At 49.9% G+C, this 16,625-nt stretch overlaps 1 protein-coding gene across 1 annotated transcript in view; it reads left to right on the forward strand.

Moving 5' to 3' along the window:
- Positions 1-437: 437 nt before the first annotated feature.
- Positions 438-16,625, forward strand: part of FAM135B (family with sequence similarity 135 member B) — a 122,801-nt gene continuing 106,613 nt past the window's right edge. The window contains exon 1 of the mRNA XM_075550569.1: positions 438-514. Within this exon, the coding sequence (XP_075406684.1) occupies positions 438-514 (77 nt within the window). The remainder of the gene's footprint in view (positions 515-16,625) is intronic.

Raw genomic sequence — 16,625 nt, forward strand, 5'->3', positions numbered from 1 at the left:
TGGTTTATCACATTCAATTAAGCCAATGAGCCGTCTATGATTAGCCCTCATGCTACGGATGAAGAAAGTAAGAGAGGTTAAGTGACTTGCTCAAAGTCACACAGCTGGAAAGCGGCCACGCAGGGATTTAACCACAAAGCGTGTGCTCTTAGCTGGGGTGCGGGCAGCTAGGGAAGGGCAGGAGACCAGCATAGCTCTAGAGTCAGGATGGCTGGGTCTGAGCCCAGCACTGCTAAGGGGCTACAGTCAAGTCTCACACGACTTCTCTGTTCTTGTACAAGGTACCCCTGGGTGGTGCCATCCAATGGCCAGAGGACATTTCCATGTCACACCATGTGGCTTTACAAAGTAGAAACTTGGCTTCTCTATCTCTGGATACCGTCATCTCAGGCTATTAATTTCTTTTCTATTTTTTTAGGTAATGAGCCAAAAAGATCATGTCTGAAGTACAAGGGACGGTTGAGTTTTCTGTGGAACTACATAAATTTTATAATGTGGATCTTTTTCAGAGAGGGTAAGTGTTTATCTCTCTGTCTATCGATCCATCCATCCATCCATCCATCCATCCATCCATCCATCCATCCATCCATCCATCTACCTATCACTCTATCTATCTATCTCTCATCTATCTAGCTGTCTGGCTAGCCATACTTTCCCCCGTACCAATAGGAAAAGGGAGAAGGAGTTATGTTTTCTGCCAATTGGAAAAAATCAAACTCATTAATGCATCAGAAAATAAACCACATATTCATAGAAACTAGGTAATGCTGAATCTTCTCCTGCCTTCTGCTGCTCTCTGCTCGGTGGCTGTTGCCATCACCTATGCCAGATTTAGAGGAAAGCAGCTCTGTGGGAAACGAAGCTGGCCTGGGAGGCACGGACCAAAAAGTATCCAAATGCTCAATCGGGGAGAAGCCCTCTCCCCAGACCCCGGTGTCACAAGCGCGTTGCTTACACCTCTCAAAAGCCAAGGATGTGGCTGTTTACAATCCCCCTCATTAAGCAGCATTTTAAAATTTAGTTGCTTCCATATTTTGAAGATGAGCTCTGGATTCTGGCTTTTACATGTCTGGCGTCACGCAGTCTTCATGAGACCTGTACTCCTCAGGAGTATTTCAAATATTGAAGATGTGCAATGGTTACATAAAGCACGGAAGCATTGACTGGAATGATGGATAGTTTCAGTGGTGGCTGCTTTCCTCCTGCTGCAGACAAGGAAACTGAAGATGGAGAGGACACATTGTGTCCAAGCCCACAGAGCAAACAAGCGTCCAAAGCAAGGGTTGTCTTTGAGTTCGGTTTTGATTTAAACCAAAAGCTCATGACTTAGCTCATGATTCTGAGTGTAGGTCATTTGTACTGTGCTCAGCTGGCTGGTTCTTCTGAACCGGGCCAACCTTGGCCGGTCTCAGCAGGGTTCATTCACAGACCCCATAAGTCAGGGTGGATTCCACAACAACTGGCCAGATTCACTAATTAGTTTAGGTGGTAAATTGGCTGAAATATTTTAACTTACTGAGAGAACTATTTGTTTATGTAAACACAATTATCCACAATATACTACATTCTAACTGTACCGTGGGCTTTGAAATGTTGTTGACTGGAGCTTATGTGAAATCAGCACCATTGGAAAGACATTTCATGTGACACATCGAAAACACAAGACCCCCTTGCAGTTGGTAAAGGGGTTGAAAAAATGAACATTGAAATCCTGGTTGTTCAGTGTCTCTCTTCTTTCACATGCGATGTGTTTTAGGAGGTATCTTGTCTTGCTTTCTGTGCTTGCCACAAAGCCTACCACTGAACGACTCTCAGGAAGATGAGGAGCCTGATGGTGCAGCATTACAAGCTCAGCTGGCAGTTAGACCCACCAGCTGTCCCGCAGGAAAGAGATGTCACCACCTGCTTCCTGATGCGTCTGGAAGCCCTACGGGGCAGTTCGACTCTGGCCTTTGGGGTTTCTGTGAGTCAGAACCAGGCATCTGAATCATAGTAGTATATATGTATTGTTCAATGAGATGGACAAGCTATGTATTTTATTAATACATGGAATAATTGAAGAATGTATGTGTCATACCTCCATGGAGGTTTTAGATGATGTTTCTGGTAAATTCCATCCCTACCCACACAATATCCAAGCCATACCCACTCCCAATGAGTCAATTTTTGACTCATAGAAACCCTAGAAGACAGAACAGAATTGCTACATCAGGTTTGGGGCTAGGCGAACCTTTATGGGAGCAGACAAACATGATTAGCTTTGTCTTTAGGAGCAGGTGGTGAGTTTGAACCACCGACCTTAGCAGTCAGCAGCCCAACTGTCCACCCACCACCCCACCACATGTACCACAGTGACACAAACAGAGATCAGATCACATGGAAAAGGCTGAACATTTGCAGAAGTGCCCAGATTGAGCCAGTATTAACAACGAACCTGGTTTTCCTCTGTTGTCGTTGCCGTTAGGTGTATCACTCAGTCGGTTCTGACCCAGCGACCCCACGTGCAACAGAAGGACACACTGCCTGCACCTGCACCGCCCTCAACGTTGGTCTTACACTGAGCCCATGGCTGCAGCCACTGGATCAGTCCAGCTTGTTCAGTCCTCCCTCTTTGCTGCTGCCCCTTTACTTGACCAAGCATGGTGTCCTTCTTCAAGGACTGACCTCTCCAGACAACACGCCCAAAATGTGCGGGACAAAGCCTGGCCATCTTTACTTCTAAGGAGCATTCTGGCTGTACTTCTTCCAAGACAGATAGCAGAGTTGTTGGTTTGGTTGGCTGTCTTTTCTCTAGGAGTGAGCATCAGGGTGTCCTAAGTCCAGTGGTCAATGTGAGAGAGTACTAACTTCTACTTCTGCCCCTCCATTTCCCATCCTTGCCTAATGCCCAGTGACAGCTCCTCCCCTGCTAAATTAGTGAACCAGCCCTCACGCTCCTTAATAGACTCGGAAATATAATTATCTTTGCTCCCCAGAAGTCCATTAATTGATTTGTCTGCTTCTGTCACAAACAATCTCTTCTTCCTCTGCGCAAACTCCTTATAGCAACATCTCTTGGGGTCCTTTGGATTGGTCCTGCCGTCACGCCGTTGAAAGAGAGAGAGGATTGCAAGTACCGTAGGTGAGCCCCAGTGAAAGGGCGGCTTTGCGGGGGAAAGAGGATGAGGTAGGGTTTGGAAGTCCAGGAAGAGGGGACCCTCTGAGGCAAGTATGACCAGTTCTTTGACCATGATGCATCTGTGAGGGCAGAGTGTCAGCCGGGGTGAAAAATGAATGGCCGTGCTTTGGACACTGTGAAAGGCATGAGTTAAGTATACCATCTCACCCACCTGACTTCCCAGGTATGGGAACCAGTGAAAGAAATAAAAATAAGATTACAATTGTGGTTGAGTCAATTCCAACTCGTGCAAACCCACGTGCCAGAGTGGACCTGTGCTCCGTCCAGTTTACACAGTTGTGATCTTCCTGAAGCTTATCACCAGGCCTTTGCTTCAAGGCACCTCATGGCGATCACACAGCACGCCTCCTGAGTCGTAGCCCACTCTCTGCAGATCAACGCACCCCCTTTATTCTTGTTGGGTTTGGAGTTTGTGCTATAGTTACAGAGTGCACCCTGTAAAAAACCTTCCATCGCCAACTCTCATTAGTATCAGTTTTATATAAACTGCACCACCTGCTCTATAAAAGGAGGAGCCCTGGGGGCATGATGGGTAAGGCCCTGCTGCTAACCGAGAGGTTTGAGCCTACAGGGCAGTCCTGGAAGAGCCCTGGTGGTGGTGTGGTTATGCATTCTGTTGCTAACTGCTAGCCTTGCAAATCCACCAGCCATGCCACGGGAACTATGGGGCTTTCTACTCCTGGAGGGAGTTGTAGTCCCGGAAACTCATGGGGGCCAGTTCTACCTTCTCCGACGGGGCCACTGCCAGTGGGGATCCACTCCATGGCAGTGAGGTGTTTGGCTTGGTTTGGTTTGGTTCTGGCTATTCCTTGAGGAAAAGGTGTGTCTGTCTACTGCAGGAAAGATTCACAGACTCTGAAACCCTCTGGGCCCCATCTCCTGAGTCAGAATCACCCCGCCGTCTGTGGGCTTGGCGTGTTCTATAAATAAACATCATTGTAGTCATTCTTTGGAGAGAGAGCAGACTTTAGTTGGCCAACTCCTGTAAATGGGCACTCTGGATTTTTTTTTCTCCCAGCAAATACATATTCATACTAACAATGGTCTTGTCCCAGTTTCCTGTCCCCTCCCCCCTTCTCTTCTTCTACCTTTTAATCTGTGGCTTTGTGAGCCTGCTGCTCTGGCCTTTCATCCTTTATACCCTGGCTGAGGACATGCTCAGCGGGTCTGTGAAGCAAAGCCTCCCGGGGCTTCATGTTCTTCTGCAGAGATTGATCATGCCTCGGAGCCCACCGCTGCGTTAATGACCTCCCAGGGTCCTCAGAGGCAGAGCCGGACTCTCACAGAGCAGCGTGGTCCTTTCCACTTAGCAACCCCAGGCCTGGAGGGCGCTTGCTCAGGCCTCTCACGCAGTGACCCACTGCAGTCAGGAAAACCTGGTCGGCCCATTGCTGACCAGCTGGGTCCAGCTCACGGTGCCCCATAGTCTGGAATACAGCTGCCTGCCGGGGTTCCTACGCTGTAGGTCCACACTGAAGCACCCTGCCAGTTTTCAGTTTCAGGGTGGACGGTGGGTTAGAACTGCCAGGGGTTTGGCTTAGCAAGCTCAGTGCTTAACCTGCCATGCCTCAGGGGATCCATGTAGTCGGAAAACCCTTGCCATTTTGGATCTCAGAGAGACGTAGATCCTGATGGGGAGGGCATCGGGGGAGCAAGGACAGTGAAGGGAACAGATCTGGGCTAGAACATCCTTTGATGAAAACTGGAGAAAGATGATTGTGGGCAGAGACCTCTCCCTTCATGTAGCCGGCACTCTATGTTAGAATCCCCACTTCTGGGCTGAGGCTCCTTATGGCTGAGCTGGGGAATGACGAGGCAGTGGCCAGGGGCTGCTCAGCCTGGCACACAGATTTCTTAGTTCCCTTGCAGGTTGGGGTTATATTTGCATAAATCTCAGCTGTCACCACTGAATTCTCCCTTCCCATGACTCAGAAAGCTACAGAACCGGAGGGACCAGTAAGGAAGTGGGAACCACTGTTTTTTAAGTATACCTGGGACCCATCCCCGTAACCCCCTAGTGCAGTGGTTCTCAACCTTCCCAATGCCGCGACACTTTAATACAATTCTTCATGTTGTGGTGACCCCCAAGCATAACATTATTTTTGTTGCCACTTCATCACTGTAATTTTGCTATTGTTAAGAATCTGGCGACCCCTTTGAATGAGTCATTTGACCCCCAAAAGGGGTCTCGGCCCACAGGTTAAGAACCACTGCTCTAGGGTAATCAGCACACCTTCACTTCCAAATGTCTGACTGGCTGAGGTCCTGCTGGATCTTCGACTCTGAGTGTCCAGACGGTGTGCCTGATCCCATCTCAGCCTAAGACATTCCCATCCTCTCCCCAAAGTCTTGGACAATCTGGACTTGTGGATCTCACACGTCTTGTCCCTTCGATGAGAATCCTGGTGGCTCTGCCTTCAGCATCTCTCCGCACTATGACTGTTCTCCTTGCTACTGCTGGGCGCTCCGGGCGGTGCCATCATCGAGCCTCATGTCAACTCCCACGAAAATAGAACTGGTCTCCCTGAAACAACCTCTTCCTCCCCATCAGCACTTCACAGCTCTGAAGCCACTTGGTCTTTCTAAAATAGGGGTAAGACCATGATGCTCCACTGTACCCATTACCCAGCTTCACTGTGAATAAAGTCAAGATCCCGACAGTGATTTCTGAACCCTGCAGTTAGCCTTCCAGAGCTCCATGCTCCCCTTGGTGTGTGGAATCCATGGCATCTGGTGCCATGCACTCCCAGTTCCATGTGGGCAGTGGTGGGTGGTGGTGGTGGTGGTGGGGTGGGGGCTCCTCTAGCTTCCATTAGCCCATTGTTGTCTGGAAGCACAGACCAGAGTGGAAGTAGTGTTAGCTCTGGAAGCCTGTAGTCTTAGGCTCCTTGAAGACCCACCTGGGGCCTGGATGTCGAGCTCTGCAGTTGGGAATCCAAGATCCAGTGTCCTTCCTTGCATTCAGCTGCTCTTGGCACAGAGGTGGCCCGGGGAAGGAACAGGCGAGTCCATGCCAACTGCTGTCAGGGGAAGCCAGCCCCTAACACATCATTACGGGGTCCAGTAGGCGCAATTGTACAGCGATAATAAGTAAAGATCATAGTAAAGTTACAGAGAGCATGAGAGATAGAAGTGAAGTATTGAAATAAATGGGAGTCACTCACAATTCATGGTAGCATGCTCACCTCTGCCCCGCATGATGGTCCATGTGGAAGGAGAGAGAGAGTTTAATGGTAGCCCCGGCTCCTTTTATATTCTCTGGGGACGTGCAAGCCCCCTAATTACAGGTGAGGACATACGTCACAGGAAGGGGCTGTACTATAGGCAATACAGTAATGGGAAGGGGTGGTCTAGGGACATACACGCAATAGGAAGGGGAGGAATTGGGGTTATACATGTGACAAGATGGGCAGATCCTAGGTTCAGGATGGCGGCCTAACTTTGACCTATTCCCTAGATCTCCATAGGAACCATTATCAGTAGGGTGGGAACGCTTGGTCTCAGGCCTCACGGAGGAATAGTTTATTGTCCCCAGTAGCAGGGAGTGAGGCTTGCCATATAGTCTGGTTGACTAACTGCCCTAGAGGCCTACCCTGTAGTCTGGTGACTTAATTACCCTGGGGAGGATGTCTGCAAGCGTTTGACCTCTCCCCACAAACTGCCTCTTCCAACTTGCACCTCTCTGGAGATGGAAAACCCAAGGGGGATCCAACTCCACCCACGGGCAGCTGATGCTCAGCAAGCTGTGCCCCTGTGTTTCCTTGTCTGCCCATGGTTGTGGATCTTCCTTAGAAGCACGTTGGCACTGCCGTCTTTCAGGCTTCGGAGTTCAAGAGTTCCACTTCCTAATAGGACATGATTTGGAAAGATAAAAACACCTACGTTAGGGATCCACGAAGGTCGGCTGGGGCATATAGCTTACAGAAAGCCACGGCACTAGTTGATTAGCCTATAGACTGCTCTGGATTCAGTTACCGACCACACATCCATCTAGAGCCACTGCCTGGAGGCCTGCCTGCCTGTTTATGGACCCACGGGCTAGACTGGGCTAATGGGTAAGCAGATGTATCTGCACACTGGTGTGCAGCGCTCGTGAACTCTGAGCTTCATTGTGGCCCTGTCCCTTCCCCGAGAGCAACTTTATCTCACGGCGATGAAAGGAATGTCTGGACTGACTATTACATTCTCCCGCCCAACCAACTTTTCCAATAGTCCCTCTAACCCGGGACCCATAGCTGTGTCCTAAAAATTGTGTGATGTCCTAAAGGCCCTATAAACTCCCAGCATGACTCTGAGTTGCAACAGTGGTGGAAAGCCTCCTCTCCCTTTATCTCTCCAAAAGGAGCCTATGCCCTTTGCTGCCCGGAAGCTGACTGTACTGGTAAAGAGGCCAGTGCATTGGCGTCAACCTCTGCTGGCCTGCCAATGAGGGAGTCCCGGGAGGAGCCCACAATCACTCTGTGACATCCAGAGTCATCTCCTCTTTCTGGCTCTCCCCGACCCAACTGTCCCTCATGTCTGTGTAGCCACACGTCAGGGTCCCTTGTGGAATTGTTCTATGGCTCTGCTACTTCCAAGCTGAAGAGTTCAGAGCTGAATCCCTCTGAGCTCAGTCGACCTGTCTCATTTTCCTATCTGATAAGAAGACCTGTTTCACAGGGCTCTTTTGAAAATGTGGGCAGATTTCGGCACACAGGACAGAGCAGAATGACTGGAAAAGTAAATTTTCAGGTCTGTGGTTGAAGAACACCAATTGTTGGGGTGACATTTTGAGAAGCTTTGTTTCCCCAGCAAAGGAGCAACTGTGTAATGCATGGTGGGAGCTTGGTAGAGGTTCATCAGAAGACACAGTCAAGGAGTGCGATAAGGCCTCCTTCCTTTCCTGAATGCCCTCCTGCTAAGCGGCCTCCTTCCTTTCCTGAATGCCCTCCTGCTAAGCGTCATGAAACGCAAGGAGGCATTTTTCTCTCTTGGAAGAATTACAACCAGAATATTCCTTGGAAGCGAGGCTGTGAGAGTGTCTCTTGTGCTTTTGACATGTCACCAGAAGGAATCAGTTCCCAGAAATGGACATTGTGTTTGGTAAAGTAGAGGATTAGCAAGGAAAGGAGATCCTTGAGACAGGCTGGCACAGGGGCTGCACCAGTGGGCTCAGCCGCAGGCACGGCTGAGCCTGGTGCCGGCCGGGCGGTGTTTAGCTCTATGGACATAGTTCCTACTGGTTTGACAGCACTTATCAGGGGCCTTCCGGGCAGGAAGGTGGCCAGGATCACGTGGAAGGGAATGTGTTGAGTGGACTAGGCTTGCATCGAAGAAAGATGGTCCGGGATGATCGTGATGGTTCAAGTCTGCCCTCACTCACTTTCCCAGACAATTTTTTTGATAACCTGTTGCAGGTTCTGTCCTCAACCTCCACCCCCACACCCCCAAAAAAGAAAGGGAAAAAAAACCTCTCAAACTCATTGCCATTGAGTTGATGCCGACTCATAGAGACCCTATAGGACAGGGGTGAAGCCCATCTTTCCCCCTGAGTGCATTGCTGCTGGTTCGAAACTGTTGACCTGTGGATTGAAGCCCAATGTGTAACTACTAGGCACCAGCACTCCTTGGTTACGCCCTTGATTCTGGGACTAGAGGGTGTATTAAGATCCTCTATCCAGAAGCATATTCTGTCTTGTAGAGTGGAGAGCAGAGTCAGGCCACACCAGGAGACGAGTAGGGGTATTAGAAGAACATGAGGTCCTCTGAGGACACATAATTCTGGCTGACCAGTTGGCTCAGAGGCTACCACACTGAAGAATGTCCCTGACCAGTTGGCCTTTCAACTCTTCACATACCTGTCTCCTTTGACTCACTCCCCCGCTCTAGCCCACAGCGTGGCTTTTCCTCCATGTCCTTTCAGGTTTGATGGAGGACTGTCCTTCTTAAGCGCAAGAATGCCTCCTTTTGGTTCCCATGCCCCTGCTACCAAGTTCTCTGTTACAGCAGGTGGGCATGGTCTGCCGGGAGCTGAGCCATTGCTTACTTGGCCTGAAGCACTCAACCCTGTTTTACCCAAGGATGACTCCTCTTCCCCATCTCCTGCAGACACGCCACCCCGGGGTCCAGAAAGCATAGTTAGCTCTTGTGTTTGCGGGAGCTTCACAGACAGATTCCCAGAGTTTCTCATTTCTTACGCATGTGTTGGAATCTGGGTGACATCACAGGAGGGTTCATTGGGCTCCTGGAGCCTACATGGGTTTAGGGTACACTCTGTTAACTCTCATGTCCCTATTAGGCACCTGTACATTCTACATGCCTGCTCTTCGCCTTGGGTAATCATTTGTCCTGCGTGGTGGCTACCTTCAGCAAGACAGAGTGTTGTTGTAGAACAAAGGGATGTCCTTTTCACCCACACTTGGGTCCACATCTTGGTTTTACTATACGGACAGGAACCCTGGTGGTGCATGATGGCTAACCACAAGGATGGCTAACCACAAGGTCAGTGGTTCAAACCCTGATCCTTTCATCTCCTCCATCCTCCATGCAGCAACCCCCTGAGGTGGCCCTGGTGCATCTCTGAGCCCATCTGACCTTAATGTCCTTGCTCTCTACCTTCTCAGTGAAGAATCAAAGAAGACAGATCACCTCAAATAATGTTCTTTTGGTTGAAGGCCCCCCTCCCATTCCTGTCATTATAAGTACCTGGCATGACTCGTAGTTAAATGGAACTCAGGGAATCCACACACCCCTCCCACCGCTGCTCTGTCTGAACAGTTTTGCTGAAATAAAGAATTGATGGATGCAGATATGGAAATTTTTACCCAGACAAGGAAATCCCTTGAAATCTCCAGAATGACTCCAGGCTCTGGCTAATTTTCATATCAAAGGGCAATTAGGAGACATGATGGAGGAGGGGAGGAAGGGAACCAGGCTGGGCAAGAAGACTGGTCTTCTGAGAGGAGATGTGCTTTGCTGAAGGGCGGCTGGAAATTGGTTGTGGAATCTTCCATTGAGGGAGCATCTCTCTATCTCTGTCTCTTCCTCGTTCTCTCCTTCCCATTGTCTATCAATAGCTATCTATTGTTTAATCTATTTATCTACCTGTTTAACTATCCATGTGTCAGTGACTTACTTTACTATTGTTCACAGCCCAGGCTGACAGTACAATGGTCCAGACCAAATGCGTGTCCTATGGAAAGAAGACAGGGTAGGAACATGGCATCACCCAAAAAAGATTTTCAGAGCATTTAGTCTTTGCTGACGAATAGAGGGCCTTCACCTTCCATGTAAATTCTACTTCATAGCTTCCCAAACTTATTCAGCCTGATGTCCCCTTAAACTTTTAAAATGCCCCTCTGGCAATTAAAATGTTTTATGCTTTAGCTCATAGTCCAGGATAAAGTGTAGGTGTCTGCTTTTGCAGTCCCTGGGTCCCTCCAGTGCCCGCCCAGATGGTGGGAATCACGGATCTCATTTATTCCTTATGACAGACTCAACAGCGAGGTCTGTCTCCTCTTTAACAGACAGGAGCCCAAGGTTCAAAGAGGTGACATCAGACTCCTAATACCATACATCTGGTAGGTGGCAGAGCCAGGATTCAGACCTAAGTTTAATGGTAAACTCCAAAATAGCCAGTATAACACAAGCCCTTCCGTTGAGACCCTCTTTCTTAAAATAGTCATGGTGATCGTAATATGAATCCAGCTAATGAGTACTGGGAACTTTTTCTGGGCTGTGATAAATTCCACAAATGCCTTTCTCACCCAACCCTCGAGATGGGTCTCCTCATTTATCGTCCTCTTACAAAGTGGGAGATGGGAGCCCAGAGCAGTTCAGCAACTGTTGAGGGCCCCTTCAGCAGGGTGACGATGAGTCTGGCCTCAAGCCAAGCTCTGCCTGATGGTAGAGTTGTCAGGACATTGAGAGGGAGAGGCGTTGGCCCTATGTATATAGCATAGCACCTGCACCTATACATTTGTGTCTGGGGAACGTGCTCTTCTTTGTATTTCTTCCTTCCCCATCCTGTGCTCAGCCCTCCAACCAAACTCAGCCCCTCACCATCCCAGCCCACCCCCTCCAGGACCACTGCTCTCCATTTGCCCAAGCTGCTCCTCCGTCTTAAATGCTGTACCTCCTGCCCCAGCCTGGCCAACACCTACACATTCTTCAAAGCCGAGCCAGGATGGCATGCTGGCTTCATGGATATCAACATACCCTTCTGAAATGGGCCAGGTGAGCTCATGCCGTGTGTACAATGTTCCATCACAGAACCTCGCAGTCGGGCGGGATCCCTGCCAGGCTCTGGGCCACAGCCTGCTCTTTCGTTCTGAAGAGCCCATCCTCATTCTCTGGGATATCATCTAACGATGCCTTGCTGGAAATGAGTGACTTTCTTATCCAGCCACCCTGCTATCTTCCCGGGCCTTGACCCCTTGTCCAGTCTATTGACATCCCTGCTCCTCGCTATGTGGGGTCTCCCCAGTGTGTCCTGCCGTCATCTGAGGATCAGTCACAACCCACATTTGCCTCGAGTCAACCCTTGCCTCCACCAGAAAAAGGCCTTCCTCTGCTGAGCTAAACTTGCCCTTGGGATCCTCCTCTTGGTTCAAACACGTTTCTACATACTGCTTCCCCTTAACTCAAGCTGATTATTAGAAAAGACTTCCATTGCGATTTGGGTGGAAGTTCACAGAACAAATAGCTTCACACACATTTTGCTTCCTGACACGGATTGCAATCCCATAATGCAATGTATTCCTCCTGCTTCCTCTCTCTGGATGTCCTGTTTCCATCCATCCTTCCGCCTGCCCCTCGTACCTGCTGCGCTTTGATCATTCTGAGCAGTGCTCACTTCCACGGTGTTCCTAATCACCTTATGATTCCATCTGTTGCTGCCCTGAAAGTTGGACCATCGGGGTGGGCTCCGTGCCAGATCTGGAGAGTGACAAAGGATCGGTGTCTCCAGGGCACCGCCAGTCCCTAGCAGACCACTCAGCATGGTGTTTGTTAAGATTCTGAGGTTCATCCCACATTTCCCCCTTCCCGTTATATCCAGGGCCTCCTATCGCGATGCCTTCCAGGCAAGCAGGTGGCAGTCGACAGACACTATCTCCTCGTTCTGGGCCCAGCCTCTTGGAGGCTGAGGTGCCTGTGCCCACCGCCCCTGAAGGCCAGGAGGACCCTGCGACTGTGCTTACTCTCTGTGAAGCTGGCTTTCTTCTCCGCCAGACTCTACGTGCCTGGAACACAGGGCCTTAAAAAAATTATTCTCTGTCATTCGACTCTGTGGTGGCATTTTGTACCCGGGACTCATCCATCCAAATGTGGATGGCCACTAAGAAGCAAGTATCTGTAGGCTGTGGACACAGATTGTAATGAGATCTGCCGGGTGTTGGGTGACTCTGTTTCTGGCATGACTTCTGACTGCAGGGGCCCCAGGCGTTATTAATATGTGGTGGCTTCATTAGGTGGACAGCGTGTCTACATGGATCCTGGTGGCAGGCATGTTTCTGCATCTATGTCATCGCATCGCTGGGAGCTGGCATCCAGCTCTTCTGCTGCTGGGCCATAGCTCTGTGAGCAAGGCACTTGTGTCCTGGATGGGCGGGCTCCTCATACGATGACTAAGCATCAGTGTGGCTGTTGAGCAGGTAGAACATGAGGGCTGCAACACCCCACTATGTGGTCAGTGTCGAGGCTGGCCTGCAGGAAGTAGGGGAGAACATTTTTGTATGCTGACTCTGATCCCTTGGTGACTATTGTTGATACATACGGAGCCTCTGACAGCAACCTGGAGATAAAACCTTATGGTGTGCAGGAGGCCTTTGCTTATCACATAATCAATCCCCTGGAGCCCTGGTGGTGTGCTGGGTTATACATTGGTCTATTAACCACAAGGTCAGCAGTTCCAGTCCACCAGCCTCTGTGCAGGAGAAAGCTGCAGTGTAGTCCTGCAGACCCTTCCAGCCGGGTGCGTCAATGGGCAGGTCTGCCCTGTCCCATGGAGTCACCATGAGTTGGAATCCATTTCATGGCAGTAAGCTTGGTTTTAAATATGTTTCAGTTGAATGATATTTGTGTCCTGGAATTAAGTTGTGCCCAAATATATTGGCGTCACACATTAGACAGTGGACCAGAATGAGCAATCAATTCTGGGGCCTGACATAGATAATGCAAATGAGCTCTGTGGCCTCAGGGAACTGCATCCCATCGCTCTGTCTGCCTGCCATCAACAAGACTGAATGAGTCAGAACAGTGAGGTCAAGTCAGACAATATTGCTGCAAAGTCCCCAGAACTATTATCAAACAAATAACAAGGCATGAAGCTATTGTTTCTCCACGGCTCCTCGAGCTGGCTCTCGGCCCTCTGAAGGCAGTGTTTCCATCTCTCTAGTCATTCCCCAAGAGCCCTGGTGGCAGGGTGGGTTAAACAGAGGACTGCTAACCAAAAGTTCAGAGTTCAAAACCCACCAGCTGCTCTGAAAAAGGAAAATGATGCTTTCCTCTCCACTAGAAATGTGCAGCCTCAGGAACCCCCGGGAGCAGTTCTAGGCTGCCCGAGGACCAGCATTGAGTTGATGTCAGGGAGTTTGGTCCTTGCCCCCACCCTCCTTAAGTTTCCTCAAAGAATTTTGCATTCTTTGCTTTACACCAAGTCAGAAAGGCAGTGTGGGCATCATCAAGGGACTCAAATTGAGTTTCTTGTTCATGTTCCTTGAGTTTTGAAAGCAGAGCCAAGTTTGAAAGGACCAGACCAGTCCTGTAGGGGGATGGGGTCAGAGTTCCCTGCAAATTTCATAGGAAAGCCCTTGCTGCCCTTCAAGAGTGAGCAGGTACATCCTCAGGATGAAAAAAACAATCCTCACCACAATGTTTGTGGCCTTTTTGTCAGCAGGCCACCTTCCGTGGTCCTGAAGCGCTTTCAGATTAGGCCTCAGTGGTCATCCCGTGTCCTTTGAGACAATTTGAGACAATTTCCCAAGAACATGAAGACCATCACCACCTTCTGAGCGCATCTCTCTCCCTGGAAGGGGACAGGCCCAACAGACCCCTCTGGAGACCGCTGTGCTGATTGACCTTTTATAAAGCCCCGGTAAGGAGACTGCGGGATCTGCGTGACCGAGAGAGCTGTGTGCAGCCATCACTGACGGCAGAGGCGTGCTTCCATGGATTTTGTTTGGAACAAGCTTGAGCGTGCACATGTGTGGGGCCTTCGTACCGATTTGTGGACTTGCCCTTTCTGACCTCCCTGCGGAGGTTCACTCACTGCCACGGAGTCCATCCTGACACCTGAACACCACCGGAGAGCGGCACCTGTGAATTTCCCACTCTGCAGTTCTTCATGGTCTTTCTCTCATGGAGTGGTGGCAGTTTCGAACTGCTGACCTTGCGGTCACACTGCCCAAAGTAACCACTATATCAACAGGGCTCCCTGCCTCAGATACTAATACTGTATATACCTCTTTAAAAGCCTCATTCTCCAGCAATTTTTTAATGCAGTTTTTGTGGTAAAATTAGGTGCCTCGGCTGATATTCGGGTTGGCTTATACTCGAGTATATGTGGTAATTGACAGTAAGGGTTGGAACAGGAATGGATGGCCGGAGCCTGCAAGATCAGTCCCTGTGTTGTTTCATTGGCTCCTTAACACAGAGCCAGCTGACCCTCAGAGGTGAGACGGGCTGCTGAAACTAGGCTTGCTCCCTATTTGGCAAATCCATGGTGAGGTTGGGGGAGGGGTGTTTTTGCCTCTCCCTCACCTACTCTCATTCCTAGTCTTTGATTTCCTGCCTCCCACCCAGCTCCAACCCCCCCCCATGACTGCCTGCATCTGCCACCTGGCTCTGCGTCTCCACAGAGGCCATGGTCACAGTGTGATGCCTCTTGGTAGATTTTCTGGTCTGAGATTTTAAATTAGCCATGTCATCTCAAGCTGTGGATGCCTGCCTCTCCCCAACCTTCTTTAATCAAGCAACACGGGGGTGGAGAAAATCGAATGCTGCTTTCCTGGGAACGGGAGCCCAGGGACGCCTGTTGAGCGTGCATCAGGCACCTGCCGTGTCGGGACAAACTGCCCCTGCTTCAGGGTGCCCTGCAGAAGAGCCCGCTTCTCCGCCTGCACACCATGCTTTTGGGGAAGGTGGCATCGACACTGCCATCAGCCACTCTTGACAGCAGCATTGACGCAAGCCTACCCAGGCAGATCACAAACTCCATCTGGGTGGATTCAGCAGGTTGGAACGACTGTTTCATCAGCCAGAACAGAGACAGCAGGAGGCGATGCCGCATGGGGGAGACACGTTTCTTGGTCCAAGCTGCCCAGCCACATCCCACTGGGTTCCAGGTGTGGCTGCTCCAGGCTCCGCAGGCTCTGCTCTCAGGCCGAGAGAGAGGAGCTGGCTAGAGCAGGTGGGGGCTGAACTACCAGGACAGCAGCAGTGGTCAAAGCCCTCACCTGACTCAGCCCTGTTTCTTTCCCTGGCTGATTTAGATTTCTGCTGAGTCTGGATGGTACCGGGCTGCCATTCCCATTTCTAGATGAGGACATGGACATTCGGAGGCCTGTAGGGATTCTGCATTTGCCACAAACGGGCATCTTCATTGCTGTCACTGCTGCTATGAGTGTGCTTGGTTGGTTGGTTTTGATGGTGGGGGGTGGGGGTGGGGTGGGGGTGCTGTGCTGAGGACAGGAAGACATAAAGAGTGACTCTTAATGATCTCGCCCACACTCCCTACAAAATATGCAAATGACACACATTTTGTAAAGGTCAGTCTTACAGCCAGCTCAGAGATTGATCCCAGGAGCCCAATTAGTAGAACAATATTCTCCGCGGTTCTTCAGAGCAAGGAAGCAGATTTTGCCTGAAGGTTCATCAGTTGGAGTCCCATCTACAGTCATTTTCTTAAATTTTCTCCAAATTGCCTATTTATTTTCTCTGGGTTTTAGTTTTCCCTGGATTAAAAAGGGGGAATGGAGCAGTGGGGTGATGGGAGAGGGAGAATCAGGGGTGTCTGATAAACATGGAATAAAGAGCTCTCAGGAACAAGAGCTATTTAAGTGTTTTCCAATGTGTGTGATGCAAATCGGTCCAGCATGAACAAATCCAAGGTCCCACATGAACGTCCAAGGGCGAGAAGTTTCACAGGGACACGCGGTAGGAGGAGCATCACTCAGAAGGCCAGAGGCTCTCGGTCTGGCTCCTGGTAGCTTTCAATCGAAAATCTAAGTGATAGAACACATATTTATTTCTATCTGTAATCCGTCTGATAGAACACATATTTATAAAGTGCCTATAACTCCGTTCTGTTACTCCTTCTGGGTTGTTGGCCAGGTAACCTTTCTGAGATTGGATTGATTTGCTTTCTAAGCTAGGGAATTAATGATCTCCAGGGACTCTACTATTCTATTAAGGTATAAATCACCAGGGAGACCCGAGCTCTCAACATGTATAGGTCAGGTTAGAAGAA

This window comes from Tenrec ecaudatus, chromosome 5, assembly GCF_050624435.1.
Source record: "Tenrec ecaudatus isolate mTenEca1 chromosome 5, mTenEca1.hap1, whole genome shotgun sequence".
Classification (NCBI taxonomy): domain Eukaryota; kingdom Metazoa; phylum Chordata; class Mammalia; order Afrosoricida; family Tenrecidae; genus Tenrec; species Tenrec ecaudatus.